The sequence below is a fragment of the Saimiri boliviensis genome, chromosome 6 (genome assembly GCF_048565385.1).
Source record: "Saimiri boliviensis isolate mSaiBol1 chromosome 6, mSaiBol1.pri, whole genome shotgun sequence".
Taxonomy (NCBI): Eukaryota; Metazoa; Chordata; class Mammalia; order Primates; family Cebidae; genus Saimiri; species Saimiri boliviensis.
In genome coordinates, this window is record NC_133454.1 from 52463647 (window position 1) to 52491373 (window position 27727).

Here is a 27727-nt window from a genome sequence, read left to right on the forward strand (position 1 = left end):
ACCACAGGCACTTTGTATTTGGTAACTATCTTCTTTTACCATTCCAGAGCTAATATCGCCCTAAGGAACACTGAAGGGCTGTACTGCTCCAGCTCAAGTCAGCCTGGGAAGAGAAAGGGGGAATGCGTTGGATCAATCTCATTGGTTGGATTCCAGAAAACACAAAGTAAACTGGACTACCAGAAGCTGAAGTTTAGTTCATCTGACTCAAGATGCAGAGTGCTAGCAGGCCAAACACTGGTGAAACATAAAGGAAAAAAAAAACCAAAAAACAGAAGAGTGACAACTTCAATACAAGTGAAAAACAAGAACAAAAAAACACAGAAACTGAAGGCAAAGAAATGATTCAGTATATGTTTAAAAGGTTAAGTAAATATACTTTGTAGTTTTGGAATGAACTAATAAATGTCAAAGAAAAAGTGAGGATCGTGCTAATGCCAACAATTGGTGAGACCATAAAACTATATGGGGCCCGGTGCAGCGGTGCACACCTGTAGTCCCAGCTACCTGGGAGGCTGAGGCCAGAGGATCCCTGGAGCCCAGGAGTTCAAGGCACAGCGAACCATTATCACACCACTGCGGTCCAGCCTGGGTGACAGAGCAAGACCCTGTCTTTCAAAAAAACAAAGCAAAACAAAAACTATATGGGGTAGATCAGGTAAATTATGGTGTATATACTTGATGTGCAATCATTAAAATTAATGATTATATTGAGCAACACGGGAATATAAAATTGTGTATACACTGATTGTAAGTATGAAAACACGTATAGTCAAAAGACAAAAGGAAAAGCACTCAAACTATTAATGATGGTTTCAGAGGTAGGGTTACAGCTTGAACATTTAAAAAGATTTTGTTGCTGTTTAAATTTTCTATAGTATGCTTATATTATTCTATAACTAAAATTTTTATTTTAAGTATAAAGACTTTAAAATATAATCTTGAAAAATAAGAACAAAAACACCAAACAGTTAGTTTTACATAATTCTCAGGTACGGATGCTGATAAAATATTTTACATCCCTTACTGCTTACTTACTGGCAATGAGGAAGATGTAGGACCTACAGATCAACATTAAAATGATGAATAGTCTAAAGAGTTACGGAGGAACAGGGAGAAACAGAAGCTGGTTAAGATGGATACACACACCTACACAACAGAAGCCACAAGGGTGGGGCGAAGTTGGTCTCTTTATGTGGCCTATGGTCATTTATTTCTCCACCCGCAAGTGGAGAAATAATATAATAACAAATTAATATAATTTGTTAAGCTGCTTTCCAACCCCCATACCCTGGTTGGTTAGCAGTTGACTGCAGGCTGAAATGGCAACTTCAATCCCTTTCTCTTAATACAGAGCAGGAGACTTTAATTTGAACCATGTGACTGTCTTCTAAGATGGCTTAAATACCAGAGTTTACTATCAGTTTTGAGACTTGGAATTCTTTGTTGGAGGTGAGATGAGGAGCCTGAGGATACATAAGGTAGTGATACCGATATCCCTAAGAATAAGTGTATCATCAACTGGATATGTGTATGTGGTAAGGGAAAGGAGAAAAATGGGCAGCATTAATTTATACATCAGGGTAACTGCAACAGGAAATTGGTCTTATTTGGTCTATTGCTTCAGAGCAATGACCTTGACTTCTCTTTTGGCTAACCAAAGAACAATCCAAAGCAGATGTAAACAGATTAGGCACAACTTCCAGCCAGTTCCAGCGTTCTTAGTGTCTGCTAAGGCAACACAGTACAGCTTCAGGCGACAGTCAACCCTGCCTTCCAAGGATAACTTGTGCTTCCCTTCCTTGCTGCTTAAGTAAGTAGCTTGGAAGTGGGGAGCAGAGGGAAAAAGTAAAGTGGGAAAACATTTACTTATCCTAAATGAACAACCTCACCAAAAATCCCTGTGATAGATCCTTCATGTTTTCAAAACTAAAAGCTTCTGAGGACTCACAATCCCAATACTGCATTTGCAATCAGAGACAAAGATGAAGACAGAAACAATTAGGTCCTTGATTAATTTCTAATAATTAGAAATGTTGTTGCTAGAAATGACTCAGAGAACCAAAGATCAAGACTGGTGTAAGAACAGTACGTAAATAGGATTTAGAATATTCTGTTGACTGTTAAAATGGAACATGACACTAATAAGGAACTAAATCTGCCTTTCCCATACAATGTCACTGGCCAAACCATGTGACCCAAAGACGTTATTTGAAATTGAACAAAACAAGAGTCAAGAGTGTGGATCTCAGAATTGTGGAAGTAATAAAGGATGAGTTTCAAAGTTCTCAGAAATCACAATATTAGTTCACTCTTAAAAACAGATCTTGGCAAGTCCTCAGTATTTAGTAATCACTTCAACCCCTGGCTGAACTTCCTTACCAGGAGCTAACAAAGCAGTAATGCCAAAAACTCCCAGCTCACAGTCTTAGCATACATACACAAGAGAAAATTCCTTCAAGAAAAAAACAATCAAGTAGTCAGCTTATTTGGGGGGAGATTTGGACAAGCACTAGACTGGCATTTTCAGAGAGTGATTTATATATTTTTTTCCCAAAGCACCTTAGCACATAGAATAGCAGAACTTGGCAACTTTTAAATGAGGTAATAAACCAATCTTCTCCACTCTATTTATTCTAGATAACAACATCCAACCCTTCTCATACAAACCCCAAAACATCTTTGCATCAAACTCAGTATTGACTAGATGTATAAAGAAAAGGGCTATAATGAGATAGTCTGTACAACTGATGCAAACAGTACTCACTGGAATTCTTAAAAACATTAATGAGTACTATCGTAGTCATGATTTTAAAGAGTATCAATAAGAACAATAAAAGCCTAATTATTTAATCAGGTAAGTTTCTAATAATGTTAGGTGAGCATGGTACAAAATTTTAGTGTACCTTTTATAGAACATGATGAATCATTGTCCCCTTAAATTCTCCTGAATTGCTTGAACCCAGGAGGCAGAGGCTGCAGTGAGTAGAGATTAGGCCACTGTACTCCAGCCTGGGTAACAGAGTGAGACTCTGTTTTAAGAGAATCGAAACAAAGCAAAAAACATTTTCCAAATTAAAAACTAAGACATACGGTCTGATAACCAGAGCCTACTTTTGGAGAAAACAAGATAGGACTGTCAGGTAAGAAGCTCTAAGGTGTTACCTAGAAATGAAGAGCAGGTAACAAAATACTATCTTAAATCAAAACTAACAGAAATAAAAAAAGACTTCAAATGAGAGCAGACATCTGAAAAGTAACCCAATTGAAAGGTAATGTGAAGATATGACAATAGGAATAAAGTACTCCCCTCCTTTTTTTTTTTTTTTTTTTTTGAGATGGAATCTCACTCTGTCACCCAGGCTGGAGAGCAGTGGCTTGATCGCAGCTCACTGCAACCTCTGTCTCTCAGGTTCAAGAAATTCTCATGCCTCAGCTTCCCAAGTAGCTGCGATTACAGGCATGTGCCATCACACCTGGCTAATTTTTGTATTTTTAGTAGAGATGGGGTTTCACCACGTTGGCCAGGCTGGTCTCAAACTCCTGACCTCAGGTGATCCACCGCCTGGGCTTCCCAAAGTGCTGGGATTACAATCGTGAACCACCACACTGGGCCTCCCTCCTCAATTTTCTGATGGACCATAAATATATTCTCAGTACTGTACAAGGTGAACAAGACAGACATGGTCCCTGCCCTCATGTAACAATTAGTCCAGTGGGAGAGATACATATGAAACAAGCACACATCTAACTATGTAACTATAACCACTGGATGAGTTTTAAGGAAAAGTTCCAGAGGGGCAACTGGTATGTCATAGAGAAAAGGGGCTTTCCTGAAGAAGAGTCTATCAACAGTTCAGAGAATATCTCAAAGTGATCAAGAAAACCATGGTATACTTCAATTAGAATGTAAAGAAATCAGTACAGTTACCTTTTATTTTCCAACTTTTCTGACTCACAAACTCCTTTCAAAGGAATATATTAACTTAAAAACCTCCCAGAAAAAAAATTTAAAAATTTTAAATTTCAGAAAATTTAAAAATAATTTTGTCATTTTTGTATGATTTATGATCACTGCACCACTGCATTCCAGTCTGGGTAACAAGGAGGGAAAGAGGAGGAGGGAGGGAGGGAGGGAGGGAGGGAGGGAGGGAGGGAGGGAGGGAAGGAATGAGTGGGGGAGGGGAAAAACGTGACTAGGTAAAAGACATTTTATTTTACATTAGTACATTACTTAAAAATTAATTTAAAAGTTCCCTATAAATTAAGACAAATTCATATTATCCCATTTTACAAGTGACCCACATTATTTACTTCAATTATGCAAGAAAAAGTATTTATTTAAAATTGATATATCAGGTTTAGTAGGAAGCCACAGATATATATATGTGTATGTGTATTTTTTTTTTTTTTTGACGGGGAGTTGGTGGGGAGTAGCAGGGTAGAGACGGGGTCTTATTATGCTGCCCAGGCTGGTCTCAAGGGATCCTCCCGCCTTGGCCTCCCAAAGTGCTGGGATTACAGGCATGAACCACTGCGGCTGGCTCTGGAAGCCACAAATATACTGAGATTATAATACACAAAATAGATGAATACTTTTCATTACCTCAGATCTGGAGTGCTTACATTTTTGAACCTAAAAACCGGACTGGTTTATATGAATTATTTTCATGCTTTCTTTTTAAATAATGAATGGAGTAACAAATATAGGGTCGTTATTTATTAGCACTTCTTTGCAAATAATACACCATGAATGTAGATAGTCTTTACTCCCAATAAAACTGGATATAATATATACATAGACATGGATCTGTGCATATAAAAATGTATATACGTGTATACATATTTTGTGTATATGTATGTAATGTGAAACTTTTAAACTTTTGTTTTTTGAGGCCCTAGAAACACAACTTGATGTGCTGTGTAAGAACCATGGCCAAATGAAGACAATTCATAAATTTGGTGAAGGATGTCTTAAGGCATTATAGAATTATCATTTTTATCCTCATCAATTTGAATTTCAACATTAGTGTTCCTTATACTTTATATAATCCAGTGATCCATAAGAGACGTAAACTTAGTAAAACACAATGAAAAACTGCACCCTGGTCAAAGCTATTACGGTAATCAATTACTTGAACTGAGTAATAAGTGGAATGACCGAGCCATAAGCATGCTCATCAGCGCTCTGCCAGCAGGTAGACTCGATTTCTACTCAGAGACTCTCAAACTATTCCATTTAAGGAGGGCGGAAAGACCTAAGCCATTATTTCATTTATTAACTTCTAAAAAAATAGAAAAATCAGTATCACTTTGTATAACACTAATCTCTTGGAACACTGAGAATCTCTGAGGATTCAGAAACCACTGGCTGGGGAAAGATCCTGTATACCACTTGAGGTGGTAAATTAAGAATGTACTGTGTATCCCCTCCTCAAAGAAGAGCCAAAGATCACACAAATCAGGGTATTTTAAAAAGATGAGATGAAATACCCAAGCCTACCACTAGCAAACTGACTCTTTGATGCTAAGGAAACAGATATAAATATTATACTCACTCTCTTATGATTTTAAGAGAACTGATAAAGTGTATTTCAGAACTCATAAATGAGAACCAGATTCTGATAGAATGGGAACTTATTACTAACATTCTGCCACCTTGCAAAGCCTTGCCTAAGAAGTCAGTCTCACTCCGTTTGACATCACTTTAATTTTAAATTTCTATAACAGCACATTAAAAAATTTGTTTAGGTCAGGCACAGTGGCTCATGTCTGTAATCCTAGCACTTTGGGAGGCTGAGGCAGGAGGATTGCTTGAGCTCAGGAGTTCAAGACCAAATTGGACTACAGAGTGAGAGACCTCATCTCTATAAAAAGTAAACATTTTTATTTTATTTTATTATTATTTTTTGGGACGGAGTTTCGCTTTTGTTGCCCAGGCTGGAGAGCAATGGTGCAATCAGAGCTTACTGCAGCTTCAACCTCTGGGGCTCAAACGACCCTCTCACCTCAGCCTCTTGAGTAGCTGGGACTACATGTGTGTGTTACCACACGTGGCTTCCAACACACTATATATAACACAATAAAGACTCACTCAATCAAAGTGAAGGAGCACTTGGGCTGATTTGTTAGTCTCTTCCCAACATCAACTTGCATTTGAGGAGTTTATGATCCTCATGAGGAAACATGATCTTGGGCAGACTTATATAAAAGTTCTTAGAGTTCCAATAAGAACTATTAGTTTGTATAAGTTTTCTATAGTTCGTATAGTTTCTATATCCACCAACAAAAGTAAAACTACTCTAAATGGATGGAGTATCAATGTTCTTCTCAAACATCTACAACTAGAAACTACAGGTAAAAGGCTGGACACAGTGGCTCACACTTGTAATCCCAATGCTTAGGGAGGCAGGGTGAGAAGATCCCTTGAGCTCAAAAGTTCAATACCAGCCTGAGCAGCAAAACAAGTTCCTATTTCTACAAAAAATTTAAAAATTAGCCAGGCATGGTGGCAAACACCTGTAGTACCAGCTACTCAGGAGCCTGAGGTGGGAGGATCCTGAGCCCACGAGTTCAAGGTTATGACTGCACCACTGCACTCCAGTCTGGGTGATAGGGAGGAAAAGAGAAGGGGGGAGGCAAAAAAGAAAGAGAAAGAAAGAGGGAAAGAGGGAAAGAGGGAGAGGGAGAGGGAGAGACAGAAAGAAAGAGAGAGCAGGGAGGGAAGGAAGGAATGGAGGGAGGGAGGGAGGGAAAGAAAAGGAGAGAGAGAGAGAAAGAAAGAAAGAAAGAAAGAAAGAAAGAAAGAGAAAGAAAGAAAGAAAGAAAATAAAGAAAGAAAGAAAGAAAGAAGGAAGGAAGGAAGCAAAGAAAGAAAGAGAAAGGGGGGAGAGGAAGAGAGGGAGACAGGGAGAAGGGGAGGGGAGGGGAAAGGTGGGGAGGGGAGAGGAGGGGAAGGCAGAGGAGAGGACAAGAGAGGAGAGGCGAGGCGAGGAGAGAGGAAGAAAGGAAGAGAAAGAATGATCGAACGAATGGGTTAAGTATGCACCTAATTTCCTTAAACCATACCTTGCTTGCTAGAGATTTTTCAAAGCTGTCATTTTCTGCAGCTTCAATAAAATGCCGATAAGCTTATTTTTCCTTCTTCTAGATATTATACAGATTCAGATGAAACTTGGGCTTTTAATGATCACTGCTATGTTTTATTTATATTTTTAGTTTTATTTTAATGGGCAAATTATAATTGTATGTATTTACAAGGTACAACATACATGTTATGATACATGTTATGTGTGGAATGATTAAATCTGGTGAATTAACATATCCATCACTTCACATACTCATTGATCCACCTTTTATTCAATGCTGTGCCCAACACAGTCTCAGAGACAAAGAGCAGTTTGAAATGTGAAGATGCTTTGGTAGGTCAGAAGCGCATGCCATCCCACTCTTACACTCAGCTCAACTCCCTTTCCCTGTAGAACCTCCCTGTAGGTCGAGGAGGCAAGCTTTCAGGCTCACCCTTCTTCTCCAACACTCTTTTATTTCACCCTCAACCCCTACAAGGCCTCAAAACAAAAGCTTCCATTTCTTTTCTGCCCTTTGCTTCTCTCCCCTTTTCTATTCTCAACCTCTCATTCCCTCTTTTTCTAATTATCCCCAAAATAAGTGATGTGCAATTAACAGACAATGGATGAAAATCCTTGAGGCTGAGGAAAAGTAATAGAGAAGTCAATGCGCACAAACTGGAAGTGTGAGTCAGAAGAATCTATGGGTGGGCATCAAATCTTAATTCTCAGCTTCTCAGGCTGGTCTCTGTTTACACAGCCTGGGGTGCATGTTTCAGTGTTCCAAGAGTTACGTGAAACCATAGGCTAACAGAGTGCACCTTCCCAGAACATCAACTATTTTTGTGGGTTAAACTAATAATCTTAATATTTTAAAAATATAGATATGACATGAAGTAGTATACAAATTTGTGAAGTTCTAGTCTCAGGAATAGGATTCCAGAGAGGTATAGTTCAAATTTTACTTTCCCAAGGGTCAACATGCAGGAAGGTTACTTAGCAGCTTCCTGGTAATGGTCATGTGCCATTCCAGGGCGAGAACACAGGTTTAGCTGGTAAAATTCCTAGACTCTATTATGACCTGAATTCAGGACAAACACAAAGCCCTCTCTGATCTCAATTTATTGGACATGTCAACCTGGGAGGTACAATGAATGACAGCCTTAAAAAAGAGCATTAGAATTATGAAATAAAATTTGGATTGCTATAACTCGTATTAAAGAACTACTTCCTGTGACCAGGGACACAGTCATCACACTGTGGAAGGGAACTCAAGAATCCAAGGTTTCCAACCTTTCTTTTCCACATGATGGTATCTCAGTATATTCATACTAAGGGTAAAAGGTCACTTGAGTTAGGGAACGTTTTAATTTCTCACTTAAAAAAAAAAAAAGTCTAGCTCTCACTGCATTAAGGTCAAAATTTTCCAAAGTACATTAAATCCATGCTCTGAAAATTCTTTCCAAAGATTGGCTTTCTATAGTCGTATTTCTGATCTTTGCTGTCTACTGATTGCCAACTAAAACAATAACACAGGAGTGGAAACTATCTCATGGAGACCATTCTGGGAGTCGACATTTGAAAAGAAAAGTTTCCAACTTCCTTAGGTTTAAAAAAAAAATGTCTCCACAATTTTCAAAACATTCTCATAACATCTGAGTATTCGAAAGAACTTTTCTTCATGGAGTAAGCCAGCTATATCCCAGTTTTTTCTTAGGCAATCTGTTTTAAATAGAGACACCTTGCTACTTAATCTTTAGGGACAAGGACATTAAAATTACTCTCAAATAGCAATACATCATTTTTAAAACACCATATTTTTTGACAGCTTAATATAATCCATCAGTAAGAAAATTTCATTTCTTTAATTCTAAACATATATTTGACTGGAAATTCCCTGTTCCTGGCCAAGATATATGATTGGTTATCTGGTCCTAGAAATTCTCGCTTGCTTTCTCTCTTGAATTTGTTGCTGTTTTCTTCCTCCCCATGTCGACTGCCACCATAACCTTCATGTGGGATTTTAGCATTTCACAGCCTTTAACTGGCCTTCCTGTTGCCAGGAGTCCCCTTCCCTTCCCTCAGCTTCTAGCTTTCTGTCTTCTCCATACTGAGTTGGATTAATTAAGCCTTATATTGAAATTATTTTAATCTAGTCTAAACATCTGCCTCGCCTGCCTTCTGGGGGAGACTCTCCTACTTCAGCCTACCCTTCCACTGAGCTGCTTGCCCTTTTCTTTCAAATAGATCTTGTGCATTCTATTGCTGCCCATACTGCTCCAATTCGGTGCCCACTGGAACCTAAATGAAATCCCACATCCTAACCGCATGCAGCTGGCCTTCACCATCTCTTGCACCCCAACTTCTTCCACTCCCTGTTTTATTTATTATCTCCAGTCTCCTGGGCTTTCTTCTACCCCTTTCTTCCATGTTGAATTCATCTCTCTTGGGCTTTTGCATTGTTCTTTTTGCTGCAAGGAAGGTTTTGAAGATCCTGGTTAAAAGCAGTACCTTTCACACAAATCATTCTGCCACGTTACTAGAGTTTATCTTTGTTACAGCCCTATGAGAGCTTATATGTGCTGACTGTCTGCTTCTCCCCATTAGAATGTTAGCTCCAAGGGGCTATTTTATTGGCTGCTGTACCCCCGTACCCAGATCAGTGTCTGCTACTGACAGGCGCCTTATTAACACTGGCTGGAATTCTCTGCTCAACACCTGATCATCCAATCACATGAAATGGATGCATCTCAAATGACATGTCCTCAGTAGAATATTTCTGTCCTCATCAGTACTGCCTGAACTTCAGTTCCACAAAGCTGGGAAGCATCTGCTACAGAACAGGCATGTACAAGTCCAGTGGGAGTGTGACAATAAACAGGATGTGCTTACAGTCCTTGTGGAACTGACAATCTAGTGCAGTCTTACAAACTAAAGTAGCTCTGTCATCCTCCGAACTCCTATGCTAATTAGACTGTATAATTAATGTGATAATGAGTCATGACGTGCCTCAGAACATCGCTTCTATCGTATCCAACTATAATTTGGTAGCTGTTAAGGATGCTACCATCCAGTGATGCTGGCTCCATGCTGCGAGAGCTGTGCTGTGCCTCCCCAGTCCTTCACCTGCTCCTCCGCAGATCCTTACACCTCTCAGGCAAGAAAAGTTAAAAGTCAGAATCCAAGAATCCTATTCTTTTCCTGGTATTGGGATTCTCTATACCTTGCTTGGGTGCTCTTTATAAGAAATTCAGAGGTTTTGGAGAGTTAAATGTGCCAGAAAATGAAAAGGTTTTTAATGTTTTTTAATAAGCTGTATTTGTATGCCAAACAATAAAATTAAGTGATATATGTAAAAATGCTTTATGAACTGCATTATGTATCTGCAAAGCATGATTTTGGTGTTCTAACCTTTCAAAGATCTAGATGCTTGCTGCCCAAATAGCCTCAATTCTCTGGGGCTGGAGTCATGTTTCACACTTTTTTCTCTTCTGTGCCATTATGGAAGGAGACTTCATTAACAGATAAGATTCCAGATTACCTCCACAAATTCTTAGTTCTAGACTTGGTAACTGCCAATAGAAATAAAATTCTTTTTTTTTTCTTTTGTCTTCTTAATAAAAAAGAGATGGAATCTTACTATGTTGTCCCAGGTCTCAAACTCCTGGACTCAAGTGATCTTCCCACTTTGGCTTCCCAAAGTGTCGAGATTACAGTCATAAGCCACCTCTCCTTGTCATAAAATTCTATATTCTGAAAATGATTGAGTATTCTTCTGTATTACTAACGATAGAAACATCTTTTTAAAATTCTACACAAGACAGGTTTGCTATTGCCATTAAGAACACAGATTTGCTGTTAATAATTCTAAAACCAGAAAGAAAACAAAGTTATTCGCCTGGGCTTTATTCTCTCTAGAAATAGAACAAGAACAAAAATTCATAAATAAGAATTAAGCATAAAAAATCATAAACAATGGAATAATGGTTGAATCCTTCTTTTTTTCAGTAGAGAAGGCATCACTATGAGCCTAGACTCAAACTCCTGAGTTCAAGTGAGATTCCTCGGTCTCAAGTAGCTGGGAATACAGATGAAGGCCACCATGCTCAGCTGAATCTTACAATATTTATAACTGAAGATATAACTTATACTAAAATTATAACTTATAATACTATAACTAATATCAATCTATCCAGGGAACATATATTCTCTCGAAGAGAACTAGTATGGACAGTTGTGACAGCTAGATTTTTATAGTATGAAATACCAAATGGAGGCCAGGCACGGTGGCTCATGACTGTAAGCCTAACACTATGGGAGACTGAGGAGGGAGGCATGCCTGAGGCCAAGAGTTTGAGACCAGCCTTAGCAATACAGTGACACTCCATCTCTACACAAATTTTTTTTTAAATTTTTATTATTTTTTTTTATTGCATTTTAGGTTTGGGGGTACATGTGAAGAACTTGCAAGATTGTTGCATAGGTACACACATGGCAGTGTGGTTTGCTGCCTTCTTTCCCCTCACCTGTACCTGTCATTTCTCCCCATGCTACCTCTTCCCACCTCCCCACCTCCCCGTCCCTCCCCTATTTCCCCCCAACGGACCCCAGCGTACACAAATTTTTAAAAATTAGCCAGGTATGGTAGGACATGCCTGTAGTCCCAGCTACTTAGGAGGCTCAGGTGGGAGGATAACTTGAGCCCAGGAGGTTGAGGCTGCAGTGAGCCATGGTTATGCCACTGCACTCCGGCCTAGGCAAGAGAAGGTGACCCAGTCTCTTAAAAAAGAGAGGGGAAAGGGCTGGCACGGTGGTTCACACTTATAATCCTAGCACTTTGGGAGGCCAAGGCAGGAGGATTGCTCGAGGCCTGGAGTTTAAGACCAGCCTAGGCAACATAGTGAGGTTCTGTCTCTACAAAACAAACAAACAAACAATATCAAATGCAAATCACCACATTAATTAATACAAAAGTAAAAATAAATTAATGTAAACAAAAATATTCACAGACCAATTTATTCATCTTCTACACTAAATTGGATGCGTATTTTCATTAAAACCATGTAGGCAAACAATGGCATAAAGAAAACATGAATCTTTTACACTTTTTTTTTTTTTTTTTTTTTTTTTTTTTTTTGAGACAGAGTTTCGCTCTTGTTACCCAGGCTGGAGTGCAATGGCGCGATCTCGGCTCACCGCAACCTCCGCCTCCTGGGTTCAGGCAATTCTCCTGCCTCAGCCTCCTGAGTAGCTGGGATTACAGGCACGTGCCACCATGCCCAGCTAATTTTTTAGTATTTTTAGTAGAGACGGGGTTTTACCATGTTGACCAGGATGGTCTCGATCTCTCGACCTCGTGATCCACCCGCCTCGGCCTCCCAAAGTGCTGGGATTACAGGCTTGAGCTACGGCGCTTGGCCAATCTTTTACACTTTCTAATCTGAATTTTATTAGTTCCAAGTTATTTTGCTACTGCAGCATATATGATTATTTTAAAGATGAGCTGCTTAAGACTACTTTTTTTTTTTTTGATATGGAGTCTCACTCTCTGGCACAGGCTGGAGTGCAATGGCACAATCTCGGCTCACTGCAACCTCTACCTCCCAGGTCCAAGTGGTTCTTCCACCTCAGCCTCCCAAGTAACTGGGATTACAAACATCCACCATCATGCCCAGCTAATTTTTGCACTTTTGTAGAGACAGGGTTTCACCATGTTGGCCCAGGCTGGTTTCGAACTCCTGACCTCAGGTGATCTGCCTGAGTTGGCCTTCCAAAGTGCTGGGATTATAGGCATGAGCCACTGTGCCTGGCCAAGACTAACTTCTTAAAATAAAACCAAAAAAACCTTTTTCTTTCTTACATGTTTCTTTCATATATAGTAGTTTCTTCTTAATAAGATTTAAAATACGCTATCAAAATGGAAGCCATTGAATAGATCAAAAATCTGAAAGTTACTTTTGGCTTTTAGAATTAAAGTTGATTTCATTACCTATCTGACCTTATCCTGTCAAAAACATCCAACCTACCTCTCCAAAATTAGTCATGTTCTAGTTGGCTGCAACTAGAAGCATTTCTCCCACTAGTCCATTAAGTTCAAAAAAGAACTGGCAGGTGAGAATGAAAATTCTATTTAATTTATGTGCAAGAAAGGAGGTTCAGGCAATGACTGAGAAACTGAGTAATGACGGCAGGTAAGAGAAAGAATGCATAAGCAAAGCTAATGTTAGGTATTGTAGCAGGCCACAAAACCAGAGGTGCTCTTAATTTTTTTGTTTTGCTCTTAAATAATAAAAATGTACATTTTGGGTTAATGAACTTAAAAATCTTGCCAAAGTATATGTGTTAACACAGAGAGAGCCCAAGGCTGGCTGCCAGCACCCCAGGAGTCCGTAATTATGTATCAGCAGGTAGACACTCTCACTGTGACCCCTTGAATATGTTTTAATTATTAACTAAAAAAAGCCTTTAAAAATCTTTACCTAAATACGTCAGTAGAGTTTCCAATTTCAGTGATCAATAATCTCTGTTTTCACTCTGAGTTTGTCAATGTAAAAACTAAAGGATACAGAAATTTCCTTAACGGCCTATGCTGCATTCTATTAACGGCATTTCCCTAATGGCCTATGGTGCAGTGGCTCACACCTGTAATCCCAGCACTTTGGGAGGCCGAGGTGGGTGGATAATGAGGTGAAAAGTTGAAGACCAGCCTGGCCAACAGAGTGAAACCCCGTTATCTACTAAAAGTACAAAAAATTAGCCAAGAGTGATGGCAGGTGCCTGTAATCCCAGCTACTCAGGAGGCTGAGGCAGGAGAATCCCTTGAACCTGGAAGGTGGAGGCTGCAGTGAGTGGAGATTGAACCACTGCACTCCAGGCTGGACAACAGTGCGAGACTCCATCTCAAAAAAAAAAAAAAAAGAAAAGAAAGAAAGAAAGAAATTTCCTTAACTAAATCAAAATGATCCTAAATTCAAAATCAAGAACCAAGGGAGCATTAAGAAAATTGTTAACCTTGGGTCAGCAGAGGGAGAATAAAACTAGACAATATAAAGAGGGCCTTATTTTAACTCACTACCCTAATCAATAATCAAAAAGCCTTACAATGATATCTGTGTCATGCTGAATAATGCCCCCCCAATACATCTATATCCCAATCCCCCATACTTATGAGTGTGCTACCATACATGGTAAAAAGGATTGTATTAACATGATTAAATTAAGGATCTTAAAATGGGGAGACAGATGAGGCTGGGTGCAGTGGCTCATGCCTCTAACCCCAGCACATTGGGAGGCCAAGGTGGGAGGATTGCTTGAGGCCAGGAGTTTGAGACCAGTGAGAGCAACATGGTATAACCCTGTTTCTACTAAAAATACAAAAATTAGCTGGGCGTAGTGGTGCACACCTGCAGTCTCAGAACTCAGGAGGCTGAGGTTGCAGTGAGCCGAGATCATGCCACTGCCCTCCTGCCTGGGCGACAGAATGAGATCCTGTCTCAAAAACAAAAGATGGTGGGGGTGGGAGAGAGATGATCCTAGATTATCTGAGACAACCCAATGTAATCACAAGGGTACTTGCAAGAAGGAAGCAGGAGGGTCAGAATTAGGGGTAGGAGATATGATGACGGAAGTCATAGGTTGGAGTGATGGAAGGAAGGGACTGAGTCAGAATGCAGGTGACCTCCAGAAGCTGAAAAAGGCAAGGACACATTTTCCCTTCAGAGCCTCCAGGAGGAACAGCCCCTGCTGCTGTCTTCATTTTCACCCTATGAAACTCAGCTTGGACTTCTGACCTCCAGAACTACAGGCTAACAAATCTGTGTTTTTTCAAATCACTAAGTTTGTGGTAATTTGTTATAGTAATAATAAGACATTAATCAATATTTTATTACAGTTTAAAGGGTTGTGAAGTTTAGTAGGTATTATTACTATTAATTTAATTGAAGCTACAACAAATAATTACAAAAGAAGGTTTGAAATTGCCCAGCCTTTCCAGGTACACACCTCTGTAGGAACTACTAGCATCTAGAGAGCTTTGGGAAAAATAAAAGACATGAGGACAAAGGAAAAACATGATTTTATATAAGATAAAGCAAGCCTTTAATTCCTGTGTACTCCGTAATAAGCTAGTGCAGGACTCAAAGAACCATAAATGATGCAAAACTTCTAAACAAGAGTGTAGCCATCGGCTTCAGATAGGTAAAAAGCTAGGTGATGCTCTAGGATATGAAATGAAGGGGCTTATCTACACAAAAGCAACTGTCAGAAGAATCATGACCCTGCAAAGGTACCCTTAGGTAACTCTGACCTATAATAAAAATCCGAACTCTCAAATACCACCTCTACTAAGGAAGAAAATCCTTAGAACTGCTTTATACCTTGTATTTTCAAGACAATGACATTCTAGCTATATTTCAATTTTCTATACAAGATGGACTTCCTTTAATCTGGGAGACGGGATACACAATGCAATACCGGAAAGTGTCAGCAAACATAAATGGCTTACTTTCATATTTACAGTTTCTATATATATTTCAGTCACTTACTTCTATCAGTAAATGGTGAGTTTGTATTCATTAGGCAAAATGCTGACAGTTTACTAAAATTAACCATGAGCAGATCGAGGCAGTTAAAAGTGCTTTTTAGGCACTACCAGATAAGCAGAATAGTAGAATTTGAGAAGACAAAAAGCTGGACTGCCTATAAGCCACTATAAGATCTATTTTTCCTAAATTACCACAAAATTACAGCCTTTAGAAAAAGTATGCTCTGGGCTGGACGCGGTGGCACACACCTGTAAGTCCCAGCACTTTGGGAGGCCAAGGTAGGTGGATCACGAGGTCAGGAGATCAAGACCATTCTGGTCTACATGGTGAAACCTTGTCTCTACTAAAAATACAAAAATCAGCCAGGTGTAGTGGCATATCCCCATAATCCCAGCTACTCGGGAGGCTGAGGCAAGAGATTACCTTGAACCAGGGAGTTGGAGGTTGCAGTGAGCCGAGATTGTACCACTGCACCCTAGCCTGGCAACAGAGTGAGACACTGTCTCAAAAAAGAAAAGAAAAAAGTATTCTCTGTGTCAACAGTAACATAAATACATAAATCAACCTTCCCAAGTGAAGGTGAAAGGAGGGTATACAATTTTAGCAGTTTTCCTTTCTACTTTATTGCATATTTTATATCTTATTATTTAAAAAAGGACGTGTTAACCAAAGTAATAGTATTTTAAACATTACCCTTTCCTTTCTTTCTTCCCAGCCTAGTTCCAGCTGATACTACATTAAAAATAAATGGGCCAGGCGTGGTGGCTCACGCCTGTAATCCCAGCACTTTGGGAGGCCAAGGCAGGCAGATCACTTGAGGTCAGGAGTTTAAGACCAGCCTGGCCAACATGGCGAAGCCCCATCTCTACTAAAAATATAAAAATTAGCCAGGTGTAGTGATACGCACCTGATATCCCAGCTACTTGGGAGGCTGAGGCAGGAGAATCACATGAACCCAGGAGATGGAGGTTGCAGTGAGTTAAGACTGCACCACTGCACTCCAGCCTGAGTGACAACAAGACTCAGTCTTAGAGGGAAAAAAAAAATACTTTTATAGTTTATCAATTTTCAGGCTAGTTTTCCAAATCTTAAATTTACTTTCACAATAGTTCTTTCTAAAGAGATGGAAATAGATAATTCCTTGCTTTAAGAGCTCCAAAGGAAAAGCTCCTTTGTCCCTATCTCACAACCTCAGTACAGTTCTCACCTGCTATTTTGATATTCAGATTGGCATCCAGAAGTAAATTTTCAGCTTTTAAATCACGATGAACAATGTTCCGACAGTGACAAAAATAGACAGCTGTGACGATCTGTTTGAATTTCCGACGTGCCTCCTTTTCTGCCATTCTACCATGGGCCACCAGGTGGTCTGTGTTGAAGAAGAATACAGTCAGTTTTCATTCTGGACACTTGTGTAATTTCAAAAGGTAGACTTTTAAGGAGGGCTACAAGGGGCCCTCTCAAATGAATGAGTTAAAGAAGCAAAATGAACAAAGAGAGAACACCACATTGATAGTCCTGGTTTGCATCTATAGAAATTTATTAGTAATAAATATCCAAACTATTTTAAATATAAATCCTGTTACACAAAAGCATGCATAAGAACACACTTGTACTTTCATTTGGAAAAGAGAGTTCTGAGGGTTATAAGGTGTTTATCAAGGATCATAGAACTAAAAACCTTTCTTTTCATATCCCCACTGCAGAAGATTACAGACATGAGCAAACACACATGAAGGTAAGCATCAGAAATATTTCCTGTGTTAAAGGGGAGATAAAAAAGCAAGGCCCCAATATTCAATCATTTAAGGAAAGAGTGGACAGAAATTAGTCACTGCTGAGGGGCTGGATAGAGCACTCTGTTTAGGTTACTATGTCTTCTGCTTTCTCAAAGTTCTTTCATTTGACATAAAAACACAGTCAGTCACTGTTCTCTGGAGTGCCTAGTGATATACTTACATCTTTATATCTGCATTTATGGGGCTTACCAAATGGTTCTTAAAGAATGTTAATTTTTACAGATAGCATCAATCAAAAACCAAGTGAAGTTTCTACCAACTTAAATAAAATCATTTCATTGGCCATGTTGTTAACTAAGGTATATCAAAAGAATTTACATGTGATAAAATCTATACTATAAAGCAGGCTATCTTCAATATTCAAAAATGATTTGATGAATTAGTAGGTTCTTTAAGAACTTTCCAACAATGGCAGTAGGTTTAGACCAAACCAACGACATACGTATCTGTGACTCAGTTCTTTATCAAACCAACAACACAGACAGGTCATGACAGCTAAAGGGATTAGAAATGTCAGCTATGATACAGTGGTTTTGTTAGAAATGGCTAATAGTCTCATGAGCACTGTCCTTTAATTAACTGATCTAGCTGGGAAAAGGACATATTTGCCATCATAAGCATTTTGAGATGGTAGGAAAGTGAAAAATGAGGGAATACAGATAAATATACTGTTGTTTATTTATCAACAGTACTTTTGGTAAGAATATACAATTGTTTGGTAACATCTCACTCACAGGACTGGTCAGGTGTATCTTTCCTTCACCACGAAGAGGAAGTTCAGAGTAGCACATATTTACTAGCAATAACTGACAAGACTGAACGCTTGTGGCAAGAAACTCCAGGGGAGAAGGTTGAAGAAGAGGAGCTAGATACCGACCCATCTACAGAGCAGACTGTAAAATAATTCAAACTGCATTCCGACCACAAGGAATGTAACATTCTGGAATGCAAATACTACAGTCACTTTAAGAACATGTCTTGTATGTAGATAATGTAAATCATTAAGAAAGATCCTCAAAGGAATTATTGTGATTTTTGTTCACAATACAAGGCTTTTGAAGCATCTCCCTCAAAAAAACCAAGTCATTGTTATAGGCAAGATTACCAATTTAATAGAAAAAAAGGAATAAAACAAGAAGTCTTCCACTTAGCAGTTAAAAGGACTAGAATCAAGCTTTCCCCGGGAGGTCAGAGGTGGGGATAAGTAAGCTCCCACTTGGGTGTATTTAGGCTTCCGGTGAGGTCTGCTGTGAACTTTAAACAACACGAAGTCCCAGCTAGGGTGAGTAACTTAACAGAAGCTGTGAAAGACCTGGCCATCCATCAGAGGTGGAACGCTATGTTTTAAGAGGCCATTTTCTAACAGTACCTGCTCCTTTGACCCCCTATTTCTCTTAACCCAAGTCCTAATTATTCTAATAATATGTTTTAGTTGCTAAACCTTGTCTAATTAAAGAGCTTTGAAGAGACAGCTATTCTTGAGAAACATAAAAATAAACTCTTATGAAGGTTTACCATCAGAAGCTCATTTGGCCAAGCTACCCATTAATTAAAATGCCCAAGAGACATTCGTCTGGCAGTAAATACTAATTACCAGAACACATCAAAGCGCTTCTTAAATGCTGCAGAATGATTAATTTTATGATTTCCAAAATAAGTGATTTTCTTTTATTATGAAACTCTGTATAAATTTCTAAGTACCTTGTTTTCCTAAAATGATTGGAAATTTCTCAAAACTGTTACACAGGCCAGAAACTGGTAGAATGCAGCCTAGTTGTTTTATCTCTACAGTGACACATCGGTTGTCCCTGGACAAATCATTTAGCCTGCCAAAACCCCACCTCTTGATCTGCTAAACAGAAGTAAACTCTGTTGCATGCTATACCCAAAGACAGAATAGAATATTTGGGAATAAACATGTACTCTGATTATTATACATCAGCTGGGCGCAGTGGCTCATGCCTGTAATCCTAGCACTTCAGGAGGCCAAGGTGGGTGCATCACAAGGTCAGGAGATCAAGACCATCCTGGCTAACACACTGAAACCCTGTCTTTACTAAAAATACAAAAACTTAGCTGGGCATGGTGGTGGGCACCTGTAATCACCTCAGGAGGCTGAGACAGGAGGATCGCTTGAACCCGGGAGGCAGAGGTTGCAATGAGCTGAGGTAGCGCCACTGCACTCAGCCTGGGCAACAGAGCGAGACTCCATCTCAAACAAAAAAAGAGTATCATATGGCAAAACTTTCACTTTCAAAGATGTTGCAAAAGACACTTTTTTAAAAGGTCCACTCAATACTATATAAGGAATATTGAAACATACAGTTAGTAAGAGCACACAGCTCTTCAGGATTCTTTCGAGCTTAAAGGTGATTTTCTATACACTGACTGTCACTGTTAATGGTTCTGGTTAAAAGGTGCCTGTAATAGTGCACCAGGTAATACAGCTTAAACTATAATACTTTCCCCAAAGTTACCTTCAGTACCCCTATAGCTATAGATACAAAGAAGATAAATCACTTTTTTTTTCCTGGACTCTAAATACACTTATTGAACAAATCACTTTTTTCCAAAAAGTGTTTGCATGAGATATTTGCTCCTAGCCATTGTGTTTGGCATTCAAGTTTTCTTCTTCTCTTTGGGAGCACTGTGCTCTTCACATACAAGCCCCTTTTGGTGTCTCAACCTCATTCATACCTCTCTCTCTGCTCTGATTTTTGCCCATCTTACCCCCCCCAACCCCTACTCCCATTGGTTTGCTTTCACTGTAGACCTATGAGGTCTAGTGGGTGTGCCAGGAAGCCAGTAGCCTGCAGCGGTTTTCAGTCCCTGCTGAAAATCGCCTTTCAGCTGCTTGCTGACAAATGGCTGCTTTATATTCGTATATGCTCTAGAGGCAGGCGGCAAACATTCTTGAAGTTCAAATGTGATATTTAACTTTTGATGAAGAAATCCAGAGCTACAGACCGGCCTGGACTTAACACATAGCCACAGCATTTTAACAAATACTGCAGTACTTTCAGAAGGCAAATGAAACCAAATGGCTCCTGAATTCACTCAATATGCAAAGTAAAATATATGTTGAACCTTGTCAGGATAAACTCCAATTGCAAGGAACTCTAGAGCTGTTCTGCTTCTTCCAGGCAATTCAGTGAGCTAGTGCTCCTAAATGCCGAGCCACGAATACTACCCATATCCTCATCCCAATCATCCACACTGCAGCCATAACCCCAGGAAGATTCTTGTCCCCGCCCCATCCAACCAATCTAAGCAAATCTCAATTAGACACCTGCTGTGTAAAGTCAAGTCCATCACACTAAGCTTTTTTCACCATCAATCAACTACTTCTCTATTTAGTTGCCATTATAGGTCTCAGACAAATTTAAAGTTTTCTTTGACTAGAACTTTACTCCAAGGATGTACAGACAGGGATAAGGTGATTCTCCACTAAAAGGAAAAAAATGGTTCTCCTGTTTCAAGTGCTTGTCAAAAGTAAAAAGAGTTTAAGTTCTTTTTCTCACTTTCCAATGACCATAACTTGGCACTGGTCTTCTTTATTTTTGGTCTGCCTTTCCTTGTAAAATGAAAAGAAGTGAGTAATACTAAGAGATTTCCATATCCCACAAAGAGTAATATTGCTAGAAGTATCGGAAATCAATTTTGAAGTTTCTAAAGTATTAGAGCACCATCATATAAGTTTGCTTCAGAATTCACTGTTTGTAATTTTGTCCCAGTCTTACTCAGAAAGAAAATACCTCGTGGTACATTTAGGTTCTAACCTTTCAAAGAGCAAAAATACACAGAAGCCAGTCTTAAGCTTTCCTAGGCCAGCTTCAATGGAGTGTCAGAGGTATGCCACTAATGGGATAGTGGTGGGGAGCCAACATTTCTTAAAATAAGTCACTTTTCCACTCAGACAGTGTCTCCATTTGTCTGCTAAGTCTACGACTCACAGCTGATGCAAAACACTAGCTGAAAATGAACATATCCTGACGGCAGAACAAGCAATATGCAGAAACCTCACATTTCAGTGAAGAATGAACCCAGCCTAGAAAGGGGAAAAGGTAGTATGTGTGCTCATCTTAGGTGACCACCTGAGAAACTTCTGCCAATTCCAAACTAACCACAGCAAGCAATTCTTTGCTTTGCCACTCACTTCTATCATTTCTTCTTCTACACCCATGGAAACGACTTCCTGTTTATCAAACAAACAGCTTCTTTCCAAAAAAGCAGGGCGAGGCCAAGATAACTCAGCGCCTCTAAGCAGGTTAATAGGAGTGCACTCACTTTAACATCCTATTGTCCTCTAACTCCCAGGTGTGGGCTGCCACTCACTATAGGAAGAGGGTTTGTCATTTTGTCTTCCTTGCCAGGAATCCAACTACCTCTTACCGGGCTTCTTGCCTTGTTGCTGCTTCTTGTCACTATCTCTTTTCTTCTCTCTTCCATTGACCAGGCCAAAAACTTTTATGGCATCCTTCATTCTTCTCTTCCTCTCATACCCTGCCATCCTATCCATCAGCAAATTCTATTCACTCTTACATTGAAACCATATTCAGAATCCAACTATTTCTCACCCCGTCTTCACTCCACTCTAGTGCCACCAGCCTTGTTTAACAGCAACTATTACCTCTCTCTTAGATTTCTCCAATAACCTCCTAGGATTACTCCTCAAAAGAGCAGCCAAGGCAGTAATCCTTCTTTAAAACCTTATTATTTTGAGATAATTACAGATTCACAGGAAGTTCCAAAGACAGAGCAGAGAGGTCCCGTGTAGCCTTCACCCAGTTTCCTCCAATGGTTAAATCTTATATAATTATAGAACAATATCAAAACCCGGAATCTGACATGGGTACAATGTGTATGAATAGTTCTATGTCACTTTATTGCACGTGCAGATTTGTGGAACAACCATTGCAATTACTACAATAGCAAATACAACTATTCAGACTCAGTCATTACTGAGTATTCTAACATATGTACCTGCCTTTTCCCGTTTAATCTTTTGTATCAAAAAAAGATACAAAAATATTTCACCACCACAAAGATCTCCCTTGTACTACTGCTATATAGCCATGTTTGCTTCTCTATGCCCCACCATACCTAACTCCTAGAAATCAATCACCAGTTTTCCATTTAGGTGCTTTCACTATTTTGAGAATACTATATAAACGGAATCATACAGTCAGAAACCTTTTGAGATTGGCTTTTTTATTTTCTTGTTTTCATTTGTTTGCTTTTTGAGACAGAGTCTTGCTCTGTCTTTCAGGATGGATTGCAGCGGCACAATCATGGCTCGCTACAGCCTTGACCTCCTCCCACCTCAGCCTCCCAAGCAGCTAGAACTACAAGCATCCACCACCATGCCTAACTAATGATTTAGAGACGGAGTTTCACCAAGTTGATCAAGCTGTCAACTTCCTGCCTCAGCCTTCCAAAGTGTTGGGATTACAGGCACGAGCCACCATGCCTGGCCTGGTTTTTTAGTCACCATAATATCCTTAAGAGCCATCCAAGTTGATGTGTCTATTAACCATTTCCTCCTCTTTTTTTTTGAGATGCAGTCTCACTCTGTCATTTGGGCTGGAGTGCAATGATGCAATCTTGGCTCACTGGAACCTCTGCCTCCCAGGTTCAAGCAATTCTTCTGCCTCAGCCTCCCAAGTAGCTGGGACTACAGGCATGTGCCACCACCCCCGGCTAGTTTTTCTATTTTTAGTAGAGACGAGGTTTCACCATATTGGCCAGGCTGGTCACCAAGCTTCATGAGGGCAGGCATTCTTGCCGTTTTGTTCAATACTGTATCTAATACATGGAATGGTATCTGACACATATGAAGCACTTAATAGGTATTAAAAGAACAAAAGATGATTGAATAAATTCCTATCCCTCTTTCTTAAAACTATTTTCTGAACCTTAGATTTTATTAGCAAAATGAATGCTAAATGCTACTGCTCACCTCAATGAATTCAAGTCTTCTCAAGTAATCCAAAAAGGCACACTAACATGTATGACCTATTTTCACATATCCAAGTCTATACTTGGTATAAAGCAAAAAATACACTTAATTTTCTTCTGTCTCTTCCAAATAAACTTTTTCCTTGAGAGTTTTGAGAAAACACAGTTTCTTTGTGAAACACATTATCACAGGATATGCTTTAGTTTTGAAAACGTGTAATTAGAAGTATTTTAATTTTTTTCTATGCCTCCTTATTACACATCAAATAGTACTCTGCCTATGATGGATACTTAATAATTATAGGTTAGGCCAGGCATGGGGCCTCATACCTATAATCCCAGCACTTAGGGAGGCCAAGGCGGGAGGACTGCTTGAGCCTAGGAGTTTGAGATCAGCTTGAACAGCAAAGCAAGACCCCACTGCTACAAAAAAAATTTAAAAATACATCAGGCATAGGCCAGGCATGGTAGCTCATGGCTATAATCCCAGTACTTCAGGAGGCAGAGGAAAGTGGACCACCTGAGGTCAGAAGTTCAAGACCAGCCTGGCCAATATGGTGAAACCCTATCTCTACTAAAGATACAAAAAAATTAGCCAGGCATGGTGGCATATGCCTATAGTCCCAACTACTTGGGAGGCTAAGGCAGGAGAATTGCTCGAACCCAGGAGGCAGAGGTTGCAGTGAGCCGAGATCACACCACTGCACTCCAGTCTGGGTGACAGAGTGAGACCCCATCTCAGAAAACAAACAAACAAATAAAATCAGCCAGGCATGGCATGGTGGTACGCACCTGATAATCTGTTACTTGAGAGGCTGAGGCAGGAGGATCACTTGAACTCAGGAGTTCGAGGCTACACTGAGCTACGATCATGCTACTGCACTCCAGCCTGAGCATCAGGGCAAGACCCTATCTTCAAACTGTTATTAATAATGATAAATTAATATGTATTATTAATGATGTTAATTATTCATACTTATTAATTTATTATTGTTATAAATTAAGGAATACCAATGAGAGAAGAGACAAGCTTTTACAAAAACACACTTTTTTACTAGACTACACACTTTTTAAGTTGTCTTCATAAAAAACATGCCATCCCTTTCATACCAAGTCCATTCACATTAATGTAAAAAGAAGGATTTGTTTTCTTATGGCTTCTTAAAAAGTATTTCTAGACTAAGCATAAACCCAGACAGCCTTTGAAATAGAATCTCAAATATTCCAAAATGCCTTTCAAAACTGTTACTCAAATTTTCTCAAATAGTACAAATGTTTCTCATGCTACATCAAGATATTAGCAATAGTTGGTTGTCTAATCCTGTAACAGAGGTTCTAACTAGATTCCTAGTATAATCTGCATGCTCCAAGTCAACACAGGTACCTTTAGATTTTTTTAAATATTGACTCTTATAATTTTGCAATCCTAGTTCTAACTGGTCTTCCAAAGAGAACAGCTCAAGTACATACATGTCCCTAAGCAATTTTATCTAGCAAGAGATTGTAACTAATGGCAATATATAAGGCTAATGGCTCCCAAATTCATTGTTTCTAGTCACCTAACCTCCTGAGCTCCAAACTCCTGTTATAAATGTCTGTTGGAAAACTTGATCTAGGTGTCATGAAGATATCTAAATTTAGGCCAGGTGTGGTGGCTCACAACTGCGATCTCAGCACATTGGGAGGCCATGGTGGGAGCATCACTTGAGTACAGGAGTTCAAGATCAGATTCAACAACATAGTGAGATCCCATCTTTATAATTAAAAAAATTTTGAAAGATATCTAAATTTAACATGAACCAAACTAAACTAATGTTCTCTTCTTTTGTTTGTTTTCTTTTTTGAGATGGAGACTCGCTTGTCATCCAGGCTGAAGTGCAGTGGTGTCATGTTGGCTCAATGCAACCTCCACCTCCCAGGTTAAAGCAATTCTCCTGCCTCAGCCTCCCAAGTGGCTGGGACTACAGGTGCATGCCACCACGCCCAGCTAATTTTGTATTTTTAGTAGAGATGGGGTTTCACCATGTTGGTCAGGCTGGTCTCAAACTCCTCACCTCAAGTGATGCACCCGCCTCGGTCTCCCAAAGTGCTGGGATTACAGGCGTGTGCCACCGTGTCCAGCTTGAACTAACGTTCTCTTTATCTTGCTGCTGTAACCTAGTTCTCCCCCTGAATCTCTATTACAATCATCTAGATGTCCATGAAAGGAACTTTGGAATCACCTTCAACTCCTCTTTCTTCCTCACTCCTAACATCCAATTACTTACATTTAACTTCCATTTAAAGTTTTCAACTGACATTTAAACAGTATGCCTCCTGTTTAAATGTAACATTTCTTCTTCACCCTTCATCTTTCCCTTTCTGTGCATTATCCTTTCTGCCATTACCAGTTATTCTAACACATTTCTTTGGTCATGCCATTCATTTACCTAAAACTTTTCAACAAAATCTCATAGCCTACAATATATAGTTCTAATTCATAAACATGGTTCACCTGCATGTGTACTTGCTGTTTCACCAGGATGCTTGGGCTTTTGCTTCTTGCTGGAATGCCTGTCGCCCATTCTCATCCCCATCCCCACCTGAACTCCGGAATTCAAGGTTATCCTTTAAAATCCAGCTTAAAGGTTGTTTCTCTGAAGCTAACCCTAACCTACTCACCCACCCTAGACAAACTCCTCCCTAATTTGTGTTTAATGACATTTAGTCCATTTGCCTCTATGACATCAGTGAACAACTATATTACAGTAATTTCTTATCCTGTGTGTCCTCCCTTCTCACCCATGGATTTTTGGTCCATGGATGGGTTTCTATCCATGAAGCACTGCAAGATATAGAAAAATATGTACAGTATGTTTCTGTTTGTGCAGGAAGGAAGGGAAAATACAAATATGCATGTGTATGTATGTGTGTGTATTTGTTTAGATTTTCCAAAAGGAATAATGTTAAGTAAACGGTTACTTATAAAAAAGGTGTGGAAGACAGACATATGAATGCACCCTGTTTTGTAGCTTTAACTTTGGAAACAAATAATATCTTCTATAACTGAAACAATTCAGAATTGAATCAAACAGAAGAAACAGTTCTAAAAATTGAAAGCAACCTGTAAAAAATCAGCAGATTCACGGTACATAATATCTAACTGTACATAAAGTTAGGGTATTTTGCTAGAGCAGCCCAAATAGTAAGACAATTCTTCATGGAATCTATCCTAAGAGCAAAAAGAACCACAAGTCTTCTCATTACATGTAATACTACTGGTATTGCTTTCAATCAGTCAGTCTCTCCCCTCACTCACATCAATAAAGTGATTATGTTAAAGTTATCTGGAACCACAATTTTCTTTTTTTTTTTTTTTTCTGGTTTTTTTTTTGAGACGGAGTTTCACTCTTGTTACCCAGGCTGGAGTGCAATGGCGCGATCTCGGCTCACTGCAACCTCCGCCCCCTGGGTTCAGGCAATTCTCCTGCCTCAGCCTCCTGAGTAGCTGGGACTACAGGCACGTGCCACCATGCCCAGCTAATTTTTTGTATTTTTAGTAGAGACGGGGTTTCACCATGTTGACCAGGATGGTCTCGATCTCTTGACCTCGTGATCCACCCGCCTCGGCCTCCCAAAGTGCTGGGATTACAGGCTTGAGCCACCGTGCCCGGCCCCACAATTTTCAACATAGGAGAAAAGAGAAATAAAGATATAATATTTAAGAAATTAAGTAAAAATGCTGAAATCTTACATTTTAATTGGAATATTAGTATAAACTCATGTTTCATTTTCCTATTAAAAAAATATATTTTTTAATAGCTCTGTCCCCTCCTCTAAGCAATAATAACCCAGTAGCAATAACAAGCATCCCTGGGGCCCATATTCTGGTCTTTAAATGCTATTTTCCATTTAAAGAAACCAGAGTTGGCCAGGCACAGTGGCTCATGCCTATAATCCCAGCACCCTGAGAGGTCAAGACGAGCAGATCATTTGAGGCCAGGAGTTCAAGAACAGCCTGGCCAACATAGAGAAACCCGTCTCTACTAAAAATACAAAACTTAGCCAGGTGTGGTGGTGTGTGCCTATAGTCCCAGGTACTCAGGAGGCTGAGACAGGAGAATTGCTTGAACCTGGGAGGCGGAGGTTGTAGTGAGCCAAGATCGCACCACTATACTCCAGCTTGGGCAACAGAGCGAGACTCTGTATCAAAAAAAGAAAAGAAAAAAACCCAGAGTTGCTAGGGGAAACATTTGATTCCAGGTCTGGGACAAGAAATGTTCAAGATAAGCACAGGACATCTTGCCTAAAAGCAACGAAAATATACTATTGAGATTACATCAAAAGGACACAGGAGTCACCTTGAAGAGGCTCCCATTGG

At 39.5% G+C, this 27727-nt stretch overlaps 1 protein-coding gene across 6 annotated transcripts in view; it reads right to left on the reverse strand.

Moving 5' to 3' along the window:
• SIK3 (SIK family kinase 3) overlaps positions 1 to 27727 on the reverse strand; it is a 241417-nt gene that overhangs the window by 63344 nt on the left and 150346 nt on the right. For all 6 annotated transcript variants that reach the window (XM_039471143.2, XM_039471141.2, XM_039471144.2 and 3 more), the window contains exon 4: positions 16818 to 16979. In XM_039471143.2, the coding sequence (XP_039327077.1) occupies positions 16818 to 16979 (162 nt within the window). The remainder of the gene's footprint in view (positions 1 to 16817; positions 16980 to 27727) is intronic.